Below are 19,212 nucleotides of genomic sequence, written 5' to 3' on the forward strand. Positions count from 1 at the left end.
TACCCAAACAACTCCAGACACAGTGCAATACATTCACACCTCCTTTCCTTTCGCATGAATTGACACAGTGCAATAAACCTTTAATATTAATTTAATACTAATAATGATACATAGATACAAAATTAATTTTAGTATTTTTATAATTTAGTTTAAAAACTAATATATTTGCTTTTGCAAATTACTTTAACACTTTAATTTATTCCTTGCTTATGTAAATTATTTTATGTAATTTCTAATTTCATGATAAATATATATAAATAACGATTTATTAAATGATATATTTAATTATTAAATATTTATTAATAACTACATATTTTTATGGGCTATATACCTACATCCTTTATTTCTACTTGTGTAATAATTTTGTCATAAAAAATCGATAAAGCAAAATGGCTAATTATTTGCCTACCATTGTTATTTAAATTTCTTCACTTGACCTACATTTTATTAATATTGTCCATTATAATTTAGTTCACTTCGGTATTGCAGATTATTACACGTGTATTTTGATTTTATTTCATTTTGGTTATTGATGAACTTAATACTAAAATTCTATTTATCTATGTTGAATTCAACAATAAGCACTTTGAGTTGAACTGAATAAATATCCGAATCCGAGACATTCATTTTATATTTGTATTCGACGAGATCCGTATCTGTATTCGAACCTGAATTAAAATGTGATAAAAGGTAACATCCGGATCCCATTCCATGCGAATCCGATCCGTTTTCATCCCCATGCAACGCCATATACGCGCGCGCATGTATGTTTCTACGGCTCGGTATGAACCTCGGAATATTCCGATGTGAAAGGGAGGGTAGGCCCGGGCGCACTGCTCACCTGCCGCGCAGGCTCCCTTTCGGCGTTCGTTCAGAAGTGGCCGGCGCTGGCGCTGCGTGAGCGGCCGAGCAGCAGGCCTGGCCAGCAGCCCTAATCACATGCGATGCGCGCTGCCTTGCCTGCCTCCTCATCAGTCCTCACTGCCATGTCCCATGTCTCCTCTATAAATAAAGCCCTTCTTCAGCTCACCAACTTGCCATTGCCTACGCAGCGGAGCTTCCTACCACTACCTACCACGACGAGTCCACCACACAGATTGCCTTGACCTCGTTCTGTCGGACGGAGCGGTGACGGAGAAGAGAGCGAGCCCCCAGCTGAGGAAATGGAGGATGTGGAGAGCTGCGCGACGCCGGAGACGGCGGTCTCCGTCGACTGGCGCGGCCCCCCGTGCCGGTCCCAGCGGCACGGCGGCACGCGCGCCGCCGTCTTCGTCCTAGGTGCGTGCACGTACGGCTGTTGTTATTGGCAATACTCCAATGTTCATGACACACCAGCAACCTGCTCTCAACTTCGAAACTCATACACTACTATACTACTACGCTGAGTTCACTTTCAAAGTTTCAGTATGGTAGCAATCACGTTAATCGAGGGTTAAATGATAGAAACCCTGCACGATGAACCCTGACAAAACATGATTCATCAATCTAAAAGATTTTTTTTTTGGTCGTGGATAGTTGTGCTAGTGCCTGGTTTTTATATGTGCTATAAACATTACATTTCCGCAGGCTGCAGTTTGCGAGATCATGATCATTGCTACGATCACATTTTTATATCCATTACCCAAGTGCTTCAGGATCAGATTAGATAGCCTTGAAATATTAGGTACATGTTCTTTGTCACCATTCAGTCTGAACGGGTCTGCGTGTTATTCTGCAGCTCGATCGGTGCTTGGGAATTGGAACAATATGATAGGTAGAAAGGACCTTGTATAGTTTGTGTCCCTTAGATCTAATAAGATACTAGCGTCAAAGGTTGGCAAGCTGCAGATTGAAGTTTGTTTAAACGGATCTAATGATTTGTGTACTATTAAGCTGTCAGTTCTTAGCAGCTGACCGTCTGTGATTTTGATCTTATTTTAACGGTAACGACACAACTTGACTGCATATGTTTGTTTAAGTTGTCACACGAGCAATATCTGCACCTCAATATTCCGTGATGCGTATGGGATACGCGCTTTCTTTATGCAAACAACGTAAAGCATATACTAGTAGTTACATGGTCTGAGTTCAGAGTGCGAAACTACAGCTTTTGATCGTGCAAAGTTCATCAGGTTTTCGTCGCTGCCTTCACAAGAGGAAGCAAGTCTGCCCTTCCAACTCTAGTTCTGTCAACGCCAGAGCTTGCGAGCCGGCACGCCTCGCCGGTAACACCATTTAACTCTCTGCATATAGAAGAGAACACACCATTTAATTTGCATGATGCCAAGGATTATAACAATTTTTATGTTTAGAGCAACATTGTCAAAGGACCTTTGAGGCAAAAAAAACCTTATGCGGATGTGTTATGGATTTTCGTAGCCTACCATTTTGATCAAAATGAGAAGTACATTAGTGAAACTATTTACTATCGAGAACAATTCTTGGTTGTTTGAATCTTGTCCCATAATGAAATTGAGTATTTTGATACTAAGGAAATTCTTATATGGAGATATGGAGTCTGACTCTAAGCACTTAATAGCAAAAGTGATAAATGTTCAACCATTTTCAACAAATGCGTCTTTTTTACTATACTTTTGATATATATCCTTATAAAAAGCATCTATGCATTCAACTCTCATCTTATATCTTATAAAAGTCATCATCCGCCTATCTACAATGAAATATACCCAAAATCGGCTAACAATCATGAAAATGTTCTATTTAGTGGTGGGTTGTCAAGGTTGTATAGTGTAGCTTGCATCACAAATTGGTTGTTATCCCATTTATTCCGCCTGTCAAAACATTGTCACCTAATGTATAAGATGGGGGTTGAATGTATAGACGTCTTTTATAAGGATATATCAAAAGTATAGGAAGAAAGTCACACTTGTTGAAAAGGGTTGTACACTTCACTTTTGCTATTGAGCGCTTAGAGTTACACCACTAGTACAGAAACAAGCTGTACTCCCGGTTGGGAAACCCTTTCAGTCCTGGTTTTCCAACCGGGAGCACGAATTCGGGACTAAAGGGCCCCTCCTTTAGTCTCGATTTCTCGCCCGGGACTAAAGGTACAGTCCCGGTTGGTAATACCAACCGGGGCTAAAGAGGCCTCCCGGCTTGGCCACGTGGGCCGGCCCTTTAGTCCCGGTTGATATTACCAACTGGGACTAAAGGTTTTCTTTTTTTTCTTTTTTTTTGTTTCTATTTTCAATTGATGATTCATTTTGGTTTTCGAATAGGTTTTCGAATATGCATTCTACGCTGCTAATAATATACGTATTCTACACGCTTATAATGTTTGAACATTTTATACAAACTAAAGTATGAAACTAACGTATATATTACATGCATATACATATATTGTAAGTTATTTTATGTACATAATATATATATATATATATATATATATATATATATATATATATATATATATATATATATATATATATATTACAAATAAAGCTTGCATTGTATATTCTATCATATCCTTGGGATAACAAATTCACTCCATCTGGTTTGGCTTCCATGTTTCGTTCATGTCATTGTAGAACTCGCCGACGGGGTTTAAGATCTGGTCATTAAGAAATCCTGCTATGGTCTCTTGAATTGCTTTCAGTTGGTCACGTCGTATGACTTTTTTCTTTAACCATAGAGTCTTCAATAAAAGTTAAAGGAAAAGTATTTATATATATATATATATATATATATATATATATATATATATATATATATATATATATATATATATATATATGTGTGTGTGTGTGTGTGTGTGGTCACGTGACTACTTATATATATGAGCAATAAAAGAAGTTGTGAATATATGAATATATTTATATAACGTACTTTGAGGATCTCTTCAGGAGTATTTTTTGAGTACGCCATGATGAACTCGCAAACATAGTATCCGCAGTAGTTGGTCCCCTGTTCTTGCCTCAGAACCCATTTTTACGAGAAAAAGATCCGGTGAATTGAAAGCATGCATGGTGTCAATTGAGTTATATATATATAAATGTAGCTAGTACTTACTTTGTGTGCGATTATATCCAGTGGCGCTTTGCAATATTTCATGTGGTGTTCCTCAATGAAATATTTCCAAACACTGTGCCCAATAAAATAAAAAATAAATTTGGCCTTTAATAATTATTGTAGTTAAGAGATCGGGGTATATATAGTTGTTAGAGAGACCAAATTATCCTTGGATAATATCTATCATGTCTTGGTACTCTGTTTGCTCTTTTCTTAACGAGTCTAAGATGCTCATCCGACTATTGGTCATATCGATGACTATCAATATCCAGTGATTGCTGCATACCTTTGTTGACTCTAGTCAATATCGATCATATTTGTGTATAAAAACATATGCAGCAATCACTGGATATTGATAGTCATCGATATGGCCAATAGTCGGTTGGGCATCTTAGACTCGTTAAGAAAAGAGCAAACAGAGTACCAAGACATGATAGATATTATTCAAGGGTAATTTAGTCTCTCTAACAACTATATATACCCCGATCTCTCAACTGCAACAATTATTAAAGGCCAAATTTATTTTATATTTTATTGGGCGCAGTGTTTGGAAATGTTTCATTGAGGAACACCATATGAAACATTGCAAAGCGCCACCGGATGTAATCGCACACAAAGTAAGTACTAGCTACATTTATATATATAATTCAATTGACACCATGCATGCTTTTAATTCACCGGATCTTTTTTCTCGTAAAAGTGGGTTCTGAGGCAAGAACAGGGGACCAACTACTGTGGATACTATGTTTGTGAGCTCATCATGGCGTACTAAAAAAGAACTCTTGAAGAGATCCTCAAAGTACGTTATATAAATATATTCATATATTCACAATTTCTTTTATTGCTCATATATATAAGTAATCACGTGACCAACACACACACACATATATATATATATATTAATAATTTTCCTTTAACTTTCATTGAAGACTCTATGGTTGAAGGAAAAAGTCATACGACGTGATCAACTGAAAGCAATTCAAGAGACCATAGCAGGATTTCTTAATGACCAAGTCTTAAACCCCGCCGACGAGTTCTACAATGACATGAACGAAACATGAAAGCCAAACCAGATGGAGTGAATTTGTTATCCCAAAGATATGATAGAATATACAATGCAGGCTTTATTTGTAATATATATATATATATATATATATATATATATATATATATATATATATTATATGTACATAAAATAACGTACAATATATGTATATGTATGTAATATATACCTTAATTTCATACTTTAGTTTGTATAAAATGTTCGAACATTATAAGCGTGTAGAATACGTATATTATTAGCAGTGTAGAATACGTATTCGAAAACCTATTCAAAAACCAAAATGAATCATCAATTGAAAATAGATAAAAAAAGAAAAAAAAAGAAAACATTTAGTCCCGGTTGGTAATACCAACCGGGACTAAAGGGCCGGCCCACGTGGCCAGGCCAGGAGGCCTCTTTAGCCCCGGTTGGTATTACCAACCGGGACAGAAACCAGGACTAAAGGAGGAGCCCTTTAGTCCTGGATTTGTGCTCCCGGTTGGAAAACCGGGACTGAAGGGGTTTCCCAACCGAGAGTACAGCTTGTTTCTGAACTAGTGTAAGGTCCTCAATCTAATTTTTCTCAGGAGGGGAGGAGTTATAGGTGAAGCTCGTGAGAAGAAATTGGCTTGGATTATGGTGTTTTGCCTTATTGCTGTGATAATGGTGATGATTGTTAGTGTCCTGCTGGCTAGGCTAGCAAGAAGTGAGGATCCGAATGAAGTAAGGATGCATGTTTTGGTCCCCATTTTGTCTCAAATGCCTTGTAAATGCATATTCCTGAAATGAGTCTTTTCACAATTATGGTTGGCAACTCATGGCCGCTCCCGATGTAATAAATATTAAGCTGTGGATGATTGATGTGCTTGTATGAAGTTTTTTGTTCTTTGAATAATGCCTTAATACAGACATTATACTGAAATATCAGAAAATATGATGTTTCAGTAACCAAAAGGTGTATTACCGACTTGCCAACACGCATGGATGAACTACTCGGGATCAACTAAATAGTTCATATAGCACCCAATTCAGTTCCAAACCTCGAGACTTGTTTTTCTTACAAAGTTCAGTCACCAATGGAGCCAAATCCATCACATAAGTAATGTCTAATATATGTTGTCTAGTCATTTTGATTTCATATACTTCCACTTATCATGTTTATGAGGCAGTGGACCTCCTCTTACGATCGGGGGGCAGCCATCATGTGGAGTTCAAGAGCGTGGATGGGGAAGCCTCCTCTACTGGGAAGGCGAGCTCTACCCGGTGCTAGACAGCTAGACTCGAGGGTCGAGGCAGGCCATCTTCAACGACAGCACCCTCAAGCTCAAGGAGAATAACGTCCTCTTCAGGTTCTTCAAGCTTGTGCAGGCGCACATTGCTGGCGCTTCCACTTCTGCTGATGAGACGGTAGAGAGGGATGCCTCTGCTAGGATACCTGAGGAGGACCTGGAAGGCTGGACCTTCTCCCTTTGCTGAATTCCTCAATAAACAGGGGCTTTTCTCCCAAGATAAGAGTGCAGCTGGCGGCGAATGTTCCATATTCGCGTTGGAGAGCTGGCTAGGCATAGGCTGCTGCTTTCCCTTTATTCCCTAGCTACTCGAATACGGGATGGATGGGAGGAATTTGCATTGGTCCTGAGCAGCTCCATCTTGATTCGTCCCTAGCTAGCTAGTTATATAGCTTCGGTGACTCGAAACCGACGTGATCCGATCGACGGCGAACATATGCCCACATCGAGCACCACGCAGGCACGCACGCGGACAGGGCAACTCCCGCGTAGCACGCCGTCGACCACCGCTGCCTGCATCATCATACGGCCCGATCGATCTTTGGCTGCATGGAAATTAAAGCCGATACGATGGATGGCCGGCGCGCGCAACAACAGTACTGTGCTCACAAACTAATGGCGCTCAATCATCGATCGTCTGTGCTGTGCTCACCGTACCGGCCGGCCGGCTGATCGAGTCGAGCTCGCCGCTGCTTGCCACATCCACCTGCTAAGCAGGCACGGCGGCCCGTCCCATCACTCTGCTGCGGCCTAGCGCCGACGCTCAACGCTCGCCTATAAAAGCCACCACCCCCACCAGCTCTTCCCCCACCGCACCGAGCTTCCGTTGCCAGCCGGCCATCTCGATCAGGCAAGTAAGGGTGAGCTTCTTCTTTGATTTGACCCCTGCTGCTATTATACAACATCATCTCCCGGCCCGTTGGCTTGCTTTCAAGGAATTCAACCTGCATGGCGGCGATCGAGCGTGCGTGAGGAGCACGACGCCGGGCCCCTGTGCTGCATGCGCTCGTATCCTCTGTTCTACTAGTGTGCGATATAGGTGGTTTTTTAGATGCGAAATGGGTTGAAAACTTTCTGCGAAATGTTTTCAAGGTGAAAATCCAATTCTGCAAAAAAAATTTAGACCCTGTTTAGATGTACCTAAAAACTTTTGAGCTGTAACAAAAGATGACAGATTTGCTCATAATAAATGATGCTTTTGGACCATTAATACCAACCATGCACATGCATGCTATGCATGCTGCTCGGCACATTTGCATGCACAGAATCACTCATACACAGAAACCATATAACTCATGTACAAATGTTCAATGTCACAAGTCCATTACAACTAAAGGCACCAATCACTCATAAACATTACAACATAAGTATTATAACATATAACAAACCAATCACTCATACACAGAAACCACATCACTCATGTACGAATTTTATGTCCTATTCATCAAAGCAAGCGCGATTGAGTCATGGAAAGCATTCATCAACGCAGATTCATCTCTTGACGACGAGGCCTGAGTTTGTGGCTGTGATGCCAGAGCTTCGGGTGGCACATAATTCTCATCACAATCACGTGTGCCGCTGCCGGAGAGTGGAGGCGGCCGAGGGGACGCGGAGCGCCGGAGTTGAGGCCCGCGCGGCCGGCCATGCCGCCTCCTCCGCCGCCGGATCGAGCCGTCTGAACGCCAAGGGTACGCCCGGAGGCACGGACGCGCACGGGAGAGGGGGAGAAGCCGCCCTCGCCATCTGCTTTGTCCTGGCCGTAGCGTAGGAGGTTCTCGTACCTCCCCATTCCAGGCCAAGCTTCGCCGTTGGAGTTGAGATCAAGGGAGGAGAGGCCGGCCCGTTGAGCGCTGATGGAGCTTGAGCTAGGGAACTGCGCCGGCGGGTCGGAGTAGAGGTTGAAAGCCGACGAGTGCTCCGGTTGGGAGAAGAAATCGCGGGTGCCGTCGTCGTCTCCGTACCTGCCGCCGTTGCCTTCGAATCCGTCCATGAGCGCTCGGACGCGGCTTGAAAGCCTGATCTACGCGCGGAGAGGGCACGGCCGGTCGCGGTGAAGGAAGTGTAGGGAAGAAGGTGTCGAATCCGTCCATGAGCGCTCGGACGCGGCTTGAAAGCCTGATCTACGCGCGGAGAGGGCACGACCGGTCGCGGTGAAGGAAGTGTAGGGAAGAAGGTGAAGGCTGGCGATGGAGGAGGTGGGGGAGAGACCGAGAGGAGCGGCTGCGAGGGAGATCAGCGCGGCAGTGGTGGAGGAGAGTGGCGGAGATGGAGATGGGGAAAGGAAGAAGGAGAGTGGCGGCCGAGCGAATGGATAGGGTAGGGAGGGAGCGGGCGAGGGGTACAGGCGCGTCCAGGCCGTGGACCGGGGTGAAAAATTTCGGATTCGGGAGTCTGGAGTCCAAAATGTGAAATTTTTTGGAGGGGAACTTTTTCACTTTTCACACCCATATTTAGTTACATTTTGCAAAAAGATGACCCAGAATCCAAAATTATTTTGCAAAATAGAGGAACTAAACATGGCCATAGGATTCTCAAGCAATTTGATGTAGCCTACGCGCGGTGCATTAATTACTTGTATATATAGACGTAGTATATATTCCAAAACATTAATTTCTTACTATCTTTTTGGTTTATAAATTAAATAGGTGATAGATAAGTTGTGGAACTCTCATCAAGTCATCAGCATATCGAGATGGATCATTTAAAAACGAACACTTCCCGCTCTGGTAAGTCATGTATATGCATGCATGCATGCCTGGCCCCGGCCCGCAAATTGCAATGTCTCTCAAATAATTAAGTAAAAAAAGACGATCAAATAACTAACATGGATACATACGTACATACATACATATGATCGATGCATGCACAGGAGAATGCGACCCGGATGGTGGTGCCAGGTTCCTGCAGGAGTCCTCCATGCATGCCCAAGGACAACAACAAAACTGGGACACCGGTGCTCCATGTGCTTGCGGTGGTGGACTGTGATTCGTGCGGGTCCAAGACCCGCTGCATCGACCAATGCCTGGCTCGAGGCCAGTGCGATAAATGCTGCCAGGGTCTCGGACCCTGGACCTTGGACCCTAGACGAGCTTACACGTCTCGATGTCCAATTGCTCTAGCGCTGAAGTGCCAGCGTCGACATAGACGTGACGATGACCTGGCATGCGGATCTTGACGCCTGAGCTTGGCGCCCTGAATGTGTGGCGCCGGCTGACTATTGGGCCCTTACCCTCTCTCGCGTACTCTCTCCCTCCCTCACTCTCTGACCGATGCCCTCTGTCTTTCTCTCACGCCCTCGCCGTCGCCGCCCATCCTATGGCGCCGCGTGCGTGCGAGCCTGCGTGGTGCTCGATCTTGATGTGAGCATATGCATGTTCGCCGTCGATCGGATCATATCACATCAGTTTTGAGTCACCGAAGGTCCGAAGCTATATAACTAGCTAGGGACGGATCAAGATGGAGATGCTCGATCAGGACCAATGCAACGAGCAAGGCATCGATGTGGTGATACCATCTACGGGATATTACAGCACTGGTGCCGCGTAGAACCAACGCTACTAGGAATCAATTGCCCAGAGGCGGACTCCACCATCGGTTGTTGCTGCAGCAGCCCCACACAGCAAGTCCATCGCGGTGGACATCTGCTGCAACAAAGCTGGACCTTTGTCATCAAAAACTTTCTTGAAATTCTCTATCCACAGCTTTTGGCCAGGCTCTTCTTCCTTGAAGGATTCCTCGTAGTGATCTATTTTTTTATATTTCGGTTTCGTACTCAGCGAACGCCTCTATCCATCCCCACCCTGACGAGATGCCTCTGGCACGACCACCGTGCTCCTTGTTGCCTAAGCGGCTAAGCCAAAGGAAAGTTGATGGGCTTTGTTGCGGTACACCTGAATGGCTGTGAGCCGTTCATTTAATTAGATCGAATGGTTAGAATAATCTATTGCCTCCTAGGAAGGTAATACCTAGAATATATATTTATATATTTTTTATTTTATACACTAGGATAAATTAAGAAATTCTTAGATATAAAGATCTTTTCGTGATCTAATTTATGCATAGATGATCTACTCGGATGTGACAAATCTTTTAAATTTTTGCAACTTTAGATCTGACATAATTTAATTAGTATGAACTACGTACTTTTTATGCAAGGAACCCGTGCAACACATTGGGCACACGTGAACTTACGTACGTGGAAATGAACGTGTTCCATATTATAGACAAACAAACTTGTTCAACGTATAAAAAATTTATGTGCGTATATAAAATTGTACGTGCTTAATATACGTGACAATTACGTGTTTTATTAGAAGAGCTTCACAATTATATAACGTAGTTTTAATTGAATCAGCATCGTGTACATGCTCGGTTATGTTACGTGTTAGCGTGTAACATGTTTTACATCACCATAATTTTGATGCAATAGTTAAGCTATTTAAAAAAATATTTAAAATTAGAACTTGAACACGCATGAAAAATTATGTCTACAGGAAAGGGAGGGAGGCCCGCTCGCTTTTCTGTCCCCGTAATGAGGGGATTTGACATTTTTTTTATTTCTAGATTAATCAATCAAGTAATTAATTCAAAAATCCAAAAAATTCAATGGCTCAGATTTGTTTGAGGTATTACCTCCTAAAAAGCATTGCCCAAAGCTTGATCCCTCTCCCTGTGGGGGATAAACTCTCGATCCCGGCCCCTTTGCTCCTTCATGGCCACATCGATCTAGTACATCGATCATGTCGTCCTCCGATCATCTAAATTATATTGAATACATCGGCCAGCCCACCCAAGAACAAAGTAGCATCCACATGTATACATACAGCTCTCCTTGGCGAAAAGGGCAATAATGGAGACAAAGCCGCGCATAGTGCAATCTAATCGATCAGGCAATGCATATACAAGTAGGCAGCAACACCAAGCCTGCAGACATACATATCCATCTCTAGGCTCTAGATACCAGTACGTCTACCGCTCACTGCAGGAAACACGTCATTTGCCAAGTGCAAAAATCTTTGCCGAGTACCAAATTTCGGACACTCGGCAAAGACATGCTTTGCCGAGCGCCGCACTCGGCAAAGAGGCCTTTGCCGAGTGCCTGGCACTCGGCAAAAACCTGCACTCGGCAAAGGCTGTCTTTGTCGAGTGCCTGACACTCAGCAAAGGCAGACACTCGGCAAAGATTGGTAGGGCTTAACGGCATCCAGCGGCGTCCTCTTTGTCGAGTGCCCCTCGTTTGGCACTCGGCAAAGAATTTACTTTGCCGAGTGCCAACCCTAGGCACTTGGCAAAATAATTTTTTTTGTTTTTTGCCACCAATTTTTTTGAAGCTTTAGTACACTACCACAAACAACATGTTCAAATTTGGGACATTTTCATTGTCTTTTGCCATATTTCTATAGTTTATTTTGTTTTGTTGAATTTTTCCAGAAAATATAAGTTTGAACTGCAGGTGCATCGAATAATGGATTACATTCGTTCAAAAAATGTTATCCTTGTTTCTTAGTGTAAATTTAAGCTAAATCTAGGAACTGTCTCGAAATTTCAATCAACGTGCTCACGGGGTAACGCCGCCAACCTGCGTGGGAGTGGTTTTTGAATTGTATAAAATGCGAACGAATTCCGAAAATCATGAAACTTGTCGAGTTGTCGTCGTATCGTATGTGTATGCCGTGGAAAAAATTTGAAAAAGTTTCGAGCACGTTGTCACGTACGATGCTCACAAACCAGGACATCTCCACATGTGTGACAATAACTAAGCACAAGACTAGTGCTATTATTAGTACCAACTTAGTATACAACCCACTTTTTCCTTGACTATTTAATTTTTGGGTAGTTTATTTGTAAATGAAACACATAGCTAAGCACAAGAGCAGAAAGTTCTAATTTTCTAATTTTCGTTTTTGTGATTTAGTACCCACTGCAACGACATGTTGTGATGAAATTTATTCTTGGTCGCACAGTGGTCACTGAAGACTACAGTTACAATGGTGGAGATGTTCAAAAAGATACTAGACCGTAGAGGTTCCTGAAGACTACAGTTACCTGCAAAGAGATGTTCAAAAACATACCAGACCATGGAGAGATAACGATGATGAAAGAAGATTGTGCCAGGTTTTTTTGTTGATCCAGAGTATCATACATGCAACTTGTGTGCAGGCCGGTAACACCATTGGTCTTTTTCTTCATGGTCTTAAGCATGGTGATGTCGAGCGTGGCCAAGTTATCATTCCTGACTTTTTTTATAAACAACATTCCTAACTTCAAAGTGCTCTAAAAAGTTTTAGAAATATCCATTTGTCTGGAAACTGCCTTGCATCATGGTACATGGTTGCGTGATCACCAAAAGATTTGTACAATTCTTTTATTCGTGATCTTTAGTCTTTGTTACACAATTTCTAGGTCTCCAATATCGAGATTGAACAATCTCTAATGTTGATGCACTGTTTTGTACTGTTGCAGGTGGTGTGCAAACCTAGTAGTCTGAAGACATACAAAAAAGTTTGAGGCAGAAATATACGTCTTGAGAAAAGGACGAAGGTGGCCGGCACACTTCCATGTATGTTGTAGTTTATAGATGGAATTTTTGAAAAGTCAAAACGTCTTGATTGATGGAGCACACATGTAGCACCAATAACATATGGAAAATTGTTTGATGATGTGAAAATTTCTAAACTGATTTATGTTAGTTGATGCATATATATTCAAAAGAGGACATTATAACTTCATTTATTGTAATCTTCTATATTTGTTCACATAAAAAATATGAACTATTATATTATATTCTAATTGTTCATGCTTTGTGACAACTCATGTAATATTGATGATTAGCTAGGGTGTTGCGAATATCATGTTCAAAATATTGTTTTTCATAGTATATCACACATTTAAAATTGAATTATTGTGGCATTGTTTTTCCTGTCACCTCGCCAGGATCTTGCGTCGTCATCATCGTTGCGGGCGGTCCTCGCCGTCATCACCCTCGCCATTGATGTCTTTCATCTTCCTCACCAGCCGATCCATCCACTGCCGGCCATCACGTGCTCAAATCCGTGTGAGGTGCGCTGCAGGAACCCCTGCACCAACAGGGAGGGCGCCACCAGACGCCCAGCTCAGCATTGGTTTGGCTCGATCAGGAGGTGCCGTGAGTGCTGGTGCGTGTCCTGATCCTATTCATCCCTGTTTCTCAGGTCTTTTCCTAATGCGGTTGTTTAACCGAATCGAATCTTCTAATTAGATTGTTTTTGGAATTATGAGTTGACAAGGTTCTGAAAGCCATACCCTTCCCTTACACCATCACCACCTTCAAGTTCGCATCTGGATCACTCATGTGGCTGCTCAATCTGCATATCAAACCGAGACTCCCTCAAACAGGTAGTGTGTATAAATAAAAAGGAAGATTACTCACCTTTGTTGTGACCTGCAGCTATAAAGATATTAGATATTAGTATAAGATAACTAGACGCTCCGATTGACTAAACTGCACCGATGTAAAACTTGTTCACTTATATAACTGATGCGATGAATTATTATTTATTTGCTGATGCAGTATGCAAAGCTCCTGCCTTTGGCTTTGATCCACATGCTTGGAAATGAAAACAGTAAGAAAATTCTCGCTCATAAAGAGGTGAGTTTTTTGCTCTTATAATGTTCCCTAACCGTAGATTTACAACAGTTTAGCATGATATATGTTGTGCACACTGCACCCCAGGACCGATTCTTCCTCAACGGCAAGGACCAATTCTGGTTGGAGGCCCGCCAACCTATTGTTTAGCCCTAGGACATCACCTCCGTGGAAAGCTGAACCCTCTTCAGGTATTATCCTCTCCCTTCTATGTTTATTCCCATGTAAACTTAGATCGGTGAATTATTTTTTGTAATATCATGTTTCTTTCTACAGAAGGGCGGGCCTGGTGCAAGCGGGAGAGTCTTACCGCCTGTGACTGGAAGGTCCTGGGTTCGAGTCGCGGTCTCCTCGCATTGCACAGGCGAGGGATAAGGCTTGCTACTAACACCCTTCTCCAGACCCCGCTACAGAGCGGGAGCTCTCTGCACTTGGTACGTCCCAAGTTTCTTTCCACAATTTTGTGGGATCTATTAGGTTCAATTTTGTTTCTGTCAATTTTTGTCATGCCATGGCAACACCTGCGAATATGCCTCCATGTTGTAATTCTTCTGATGCTCTCACTAGTTCACCAAATTCACCATTAATCCTCAATTAACCTGTTGTTCAGCTGCATCTCCGAATTGGTTAAATTTAGTTGTGTTCAATTGCAATATGGCTCAGTTGTGCCATTGGATAATAAATAAATTGGAAAGCTATTTTGATGAGCATAATCTTTTTTATGATTTCACTAAATTTTGGTAGTTGTGCAACAGTGTGTTGCCATGATATATATTAGAACAGTAGCTTAATTAGATGATTTCATATGTATCTCAATACGTGTCCTCTGAAAATTATATGTGTGGTTAACCCCATGACCAGGCTAGATGAAATTTCAACCTATTTTCTCATACTGACCAAAATATCATATATTCATACATGTGAGATCGAGCCTGGTCAGTAAAGTTTAATTTTTCTGGTGTTCATTGTCAGTATCCACAAAGTCAGAGTGTCAGACTAGTCTCTAAATAAATTTTACCTAATTGCTAAATTTACTGATCTATTGTGGCCACTGGCCGAAAATATGGCGTGGCCCTATAGGGTGAGGCTAAGATTCATGGATTTCCTTGGCCGGTTTGGCCAAGGTTTATTCTTACTGTAAAAGCCATGGGATTGTCTTTCCCCACCTTGCAAGCTTCGTAAGTATCATACTTCAACAAAAGGTAATATGTGGACTTAATAAACAGGTTTGTCGGCCTAAAAAAATAAGTTTGTCTTCGGCCAAACTCTTTACCAATCATGTGTTTATTTCCACATAACTTGGATGGCTTGTTGGTGCCAGGTATTTAGCTAAAATACTTAAGAGAGATCAAATTTGGCATTGGATCATATGCATGGGATATCTGCTTCATATGCAAGAAGAAGTGTCGCCGCTACAATTTTTGTTTTTAAGACTTAAATGGCCTAATAACAACAATCCTCCAATAATATGACAATGCTGATCAGAGTGATGTACTGAGGTAAATTCTTTTTTATATAGTTTTGTAATTGTAATACATTCAAAGCTTATTTGTTTATGGAAAGCTACATGGCGATATAGGCACAAATAACTTCTGAAGTTCTTTGTAGAGCCACTACGGGCCTGGCAAGTCCTAATACAATGGACTAAAGAAGGGTCATGATACCTCGATTATCTTCTCCTGTCATTGTTACAGATGCAGACACATCATTGGTGATCTCTTTCCTCTTCCATTGCTTCTGTGTGCTGTCATATGCTATGCTCAAAATGTTCTTGAAGGTATTTGTTAGATTCCATGCTTTTGCACTTGTATGCTATCATTTAAGTCCCCTAATATATACTGGCTGCAGAATGAACAAAATATTTTTCTTGTAGTCTTATTAGAGGGTGGAGGTATGCATAGTGCACGACAGTTTAGGGTACCTGAGGCATTACACTATGTTGCAGTTGTCTTTCAAATTGTTGATGTCATATTTCCATCCATCACAGCTTATTCTCTTTGGAGCGTCAATGCGTGAATGAAAATGAAATTAGCAAGTTATGGATAAATGTTGCAATTAGCAAGTTATTTAAACTACCAATTTATATCAAATAATCATTTGCATACTTTTTCTTAATTGTTTTTGTTGGACTGCAGATTTCAGGGTCAATCGGACAAGTGATATGTGGCTGACTAGTAGTAGCTCAAATTATAATTACTTTTTTTAACTAAAAGTATTGAGCTTTGAAGGAAGAAGGCTCGAAGGGGGTGTTGTCGGAGAAACCAACAAGTAATTGTATCATGAACTTGCTTCTGTCGATTTGAGCAATACACTTTACTAAGCGATTCATTTTTGCTGGACGTGACTCTTTGCTTTTTGGTAGATTGATTTTTATGGTATATCAATTAATTATTGGACCACGGACCTGACTCAGATCATGTTTTTTGATATTGTCAAAATTGTTTTGCCGTTACTATTGTCATGGAAATTTCTTCCTGTCGATATAAAATATTATCTTAGCCGCATCATGGAAAGATTTATATAGTAGAGTTTGTGAGCTTGCGATGCCGTGCTCTCAGTGGCTGTTAATTTTATGAACTTCATTTTTTGGATTAAATGTCACTTTAACATCGTATTTAATTTCACAGTATTGTTATCTTATCGTGTGATACATATGTTTTTATTATAAGGGTTTAGCTGTCCCGTAGCAACGTACAGACATGAACCTACTTATTTAGTAAAAGAAAACTGCCGAAACGGGACGCTGTAAAATACCGACACCTTTACCGCTCCTAGTTCACGCCGAGAAAAATAACGTGTTCTCACTACGTATTCATTTAAAATTTGAACGCTGGAATCAAGTCTTTTAATTTTTACTCCAACAGGTCAAGCCAAATTAAATCAATTTGAGTTTTTGTACCACCCGATGTCTGCCAATATTTATTTTTTTAAATACTGTTAGTTGAAAAATCATGATCTGAAGATACTAATTAATAGTAATTATATTAAATGTTGGCCATTTAATTTGACAGACGCAATTTCTCAAAGTCGTTGAACATGCACCTGGGAAATATGCACCCAAATACACACACACACATACATTACATACTTTATTGAATATTAATTGTGCTTGATACATAAGTGCTATATACTTTATGATATATCAAGCTAGCCACAAATATTTTACAATACTGCTATATGTAGCAATAATTTACAACACACATTATTGGGACATAAATATAACTTTGTTCGGACATAAGTATCTATCACTAGGACTACGGTAGTCTAATTGAGATCTCCAAGCATGTCGGTGGAGGCAAACTCCACAAGCATCTTGTCCGTGTCCATTAAATCTTCCTCCGGTGGTAGAGTCTTTGTTGTCGCTTGGTTCAATAGGAACCATCTTGGAGCAACTAGTTTCTGTCATATCAATGTCATTTCTCATTTGGGAAGTTGTAAGGAGCAACATATCTTCCATAGTAACGTCATTTTGTAAGTTGAAATGGGCTTCATACTTCTTCTTTTTTTTTTTTTGCGATCACAGCCAATGTACTTTAAGTACAAGTCAACCAAGTGACGAGCGTGCAACATTTCTTAGTGATGTGGTTGTAACCACACTTTTGACAAAGTTTGGATTTGTCAAAATTCTTTTTGGAAATGTATTTACCCTTGTGAGAATCATGTGGTTTATGCTCTCTTTTGGGCTTATTGTTACCTTTTCCTTTACCTTTACCTTTGAAATTCCTGGAGGGTTGCTTGTTTCCACCATCCTTGTTGTTTTGTGTTCCTAGTGTTGTCGTGTACTTCAAGTAATGGGTAGCGCCCAATGAGCGTTTATTTGAGTTCCAAACAATTATCTCATTATGCCCTTCGGCCAGAAGTAGAGTATTAATTAACTCAGAATAAATTTGAAAATTTCGCTCACGGTATTGTTGGTGAAGGATTATGTATGCAGACATCATAGTTGTTGTTCTAGGCCTTAGCCTTCGAATACCGGGTTACCGTGCGAGCGAATGGATGGGATAAATAGACAAAACGAACACAAGATGAACGAAGTGTATGTAATTGATTCAATGAGTCATTCTTCATCTTCCTTACAATCCCTGCCTTAGGGGCTATTTATACACGCCCGTAGGCTTTTCATGGACCTAAATGCCCCCGCAACCATTACATATTCGGGGCATATTCCTCTTTGTCCTGGACCTAATTGCCTTTCGGAGATGTCGCCTGCCTCATTCGCCATCGGGCTTCGGGCTGCCGCCCGGTTTCGCGCCATGTCACCACTTTTTCGACCCTGTGGGTCCAGCTGGACAGGAGTTGTCAGTGTCCTGTTCCCTGGTGGCCTCCTCCACCGCGAAACCTGCAAGGGCAATCACATGCGCAAAAGTTACCGGGGACCAAGCCCCTAACCTGAGCGAACGTGCACCGCTCCGTCTAATAGACGGAGCCCCGGAGTGCACTACACGCGCGCCGCCACATCTGACTTGGAAAAATGGATATAATAATTCGCCAAAGCGAAAATAAATACATGGCCCAGCGCTCCGGCACAGCACCCATCGCAAGGGCTCTTGAGAGCACCATTTCGCCAGTGTGAAATCATATTCCTCGGTCCGCCGGGCCTCTTCGCCAAGACGAAATGGGGCGGCGCCTGAATCTGAATTTCCCTCGACTTTGCACGTGCGACAGTAGTTTCGCATCGGCGAAACGTCTGCAGCTTTTGCGGACTATGGCCCGGCTTTGGCGAGGACGCCTTCGCCTAGGCGAAATTATGGACGCCATATCCTGAAAGGAATGTTGGCGCCACTCCGCCATTGCGAAATGGCAACGCCTCATCAGGGGGCGACGGTCGGTGCCTAAGGGTCGGTCCTTCCCCCAACATTAGCCCCTCGGCATCGCTCAAATGATTTGCTTTTGGGCGGATGCCATAGCCGCTTTTGAACCCCCGGTGGTCCCGACGCTGTCCCGAAGAGTGAAGGTCTATTGCTCAACTGAATTTTTTATTTATACTTTTATCATTAACATTTTGATTACATATTTTACTATTAATTTAATTTTAATTAAAATATTTATTATTATTACTATTTATTTATTAGTGTCTTTAACGATTAACTGAAGTCGTTTATTCGGTTCCGCGCCGTGGTCGCTGTTTCGTTGAATGTGAACCACCGCGACGGCGCGATGGTTCCTTGGGGCACGTGTTGGCGGTTGGGCCGCCTATAAAAGGGTTCCTGGGGGGAGGAGAGTCGTGCTCTCCCTTCCTGCCCAAGCTC

General features: G+C 41.8%; 1 protein-coding gene across 2 annotated transcripts; it reads left to right on the top strand.

Moving 5' to 3' along the window:
- Positions 1-994: 994 nt before the first annotated feature.
- On the top strand, positions 995-6,571 carry LOC136457896 (uncharacterized). Of its 2 annotated transcripts, none has more exons than XM_066457906.1 (3): positions 995-1,278; positions 2,112-2,204; positions 6,220-6,571. In XM_066457906.1, the coding sequence occupies exons 1-3, from the start codon at positions 1,164-1,166 to the stop codon at positions 6,318-6,320; spliced, it is 309 nt and encodes a 102-aa protein (XP_066314003.1). In that variant the 5' UTR covers positions 995-1,163; the 3' UTR covers positions 6,321-6,571. The 2 variants fall into 2 exon arrangements, with proteins under 2 accessions (XP_066314003.1, XP_066314004.1); XM_066457907.1 differs by lacking the exon at positions 6,220-6,571 and adding an exon at positions 5,638-5,891.
- The last annotated feature ends 12,641 nt before the right edge of the window (positions 6,572-19,212 follow it).

This window comes from Miscanthus floridulus, chromosome 6 (assembly GCF_019320115.1).
Source record: "Miscanthus floridulus cultivar M001 chromosome 6, ASM1932011v1, whole genome shotgun sequence".
NCBI lineage: Eukaryota > Viridiplantae > Streptophyta > Magnoliopsida > Poales > Poaceae > Miscanthus > Miscanthus floridulus.

Excerpts from the sequence above, each read along its gene's own strand:
- LOC136457896 (XM_066457906.1), top strand. The coding sequence starts at position 1,164 with ATGGAGGATGTGGAGAGCTGCGCGACGCCGGAGACGGCGGTCTCCGTC. Across the intron at positions 1,279-2,111 it reads CGCCGCCGTCTTCGTCCTAG|GTTTTCGTCGCTGCCTTCAC; the intron begins GTGCGTGCACGT and ends AAAGTTCATCAG. Across the intron at positions 2,205-6,219 it reads CGAGCCGGCACGCCTCGCCG|TGGACCTCCTCTTACGATCG; the intron begins GTAACACCATTT and ends TTTATGAGGCAG.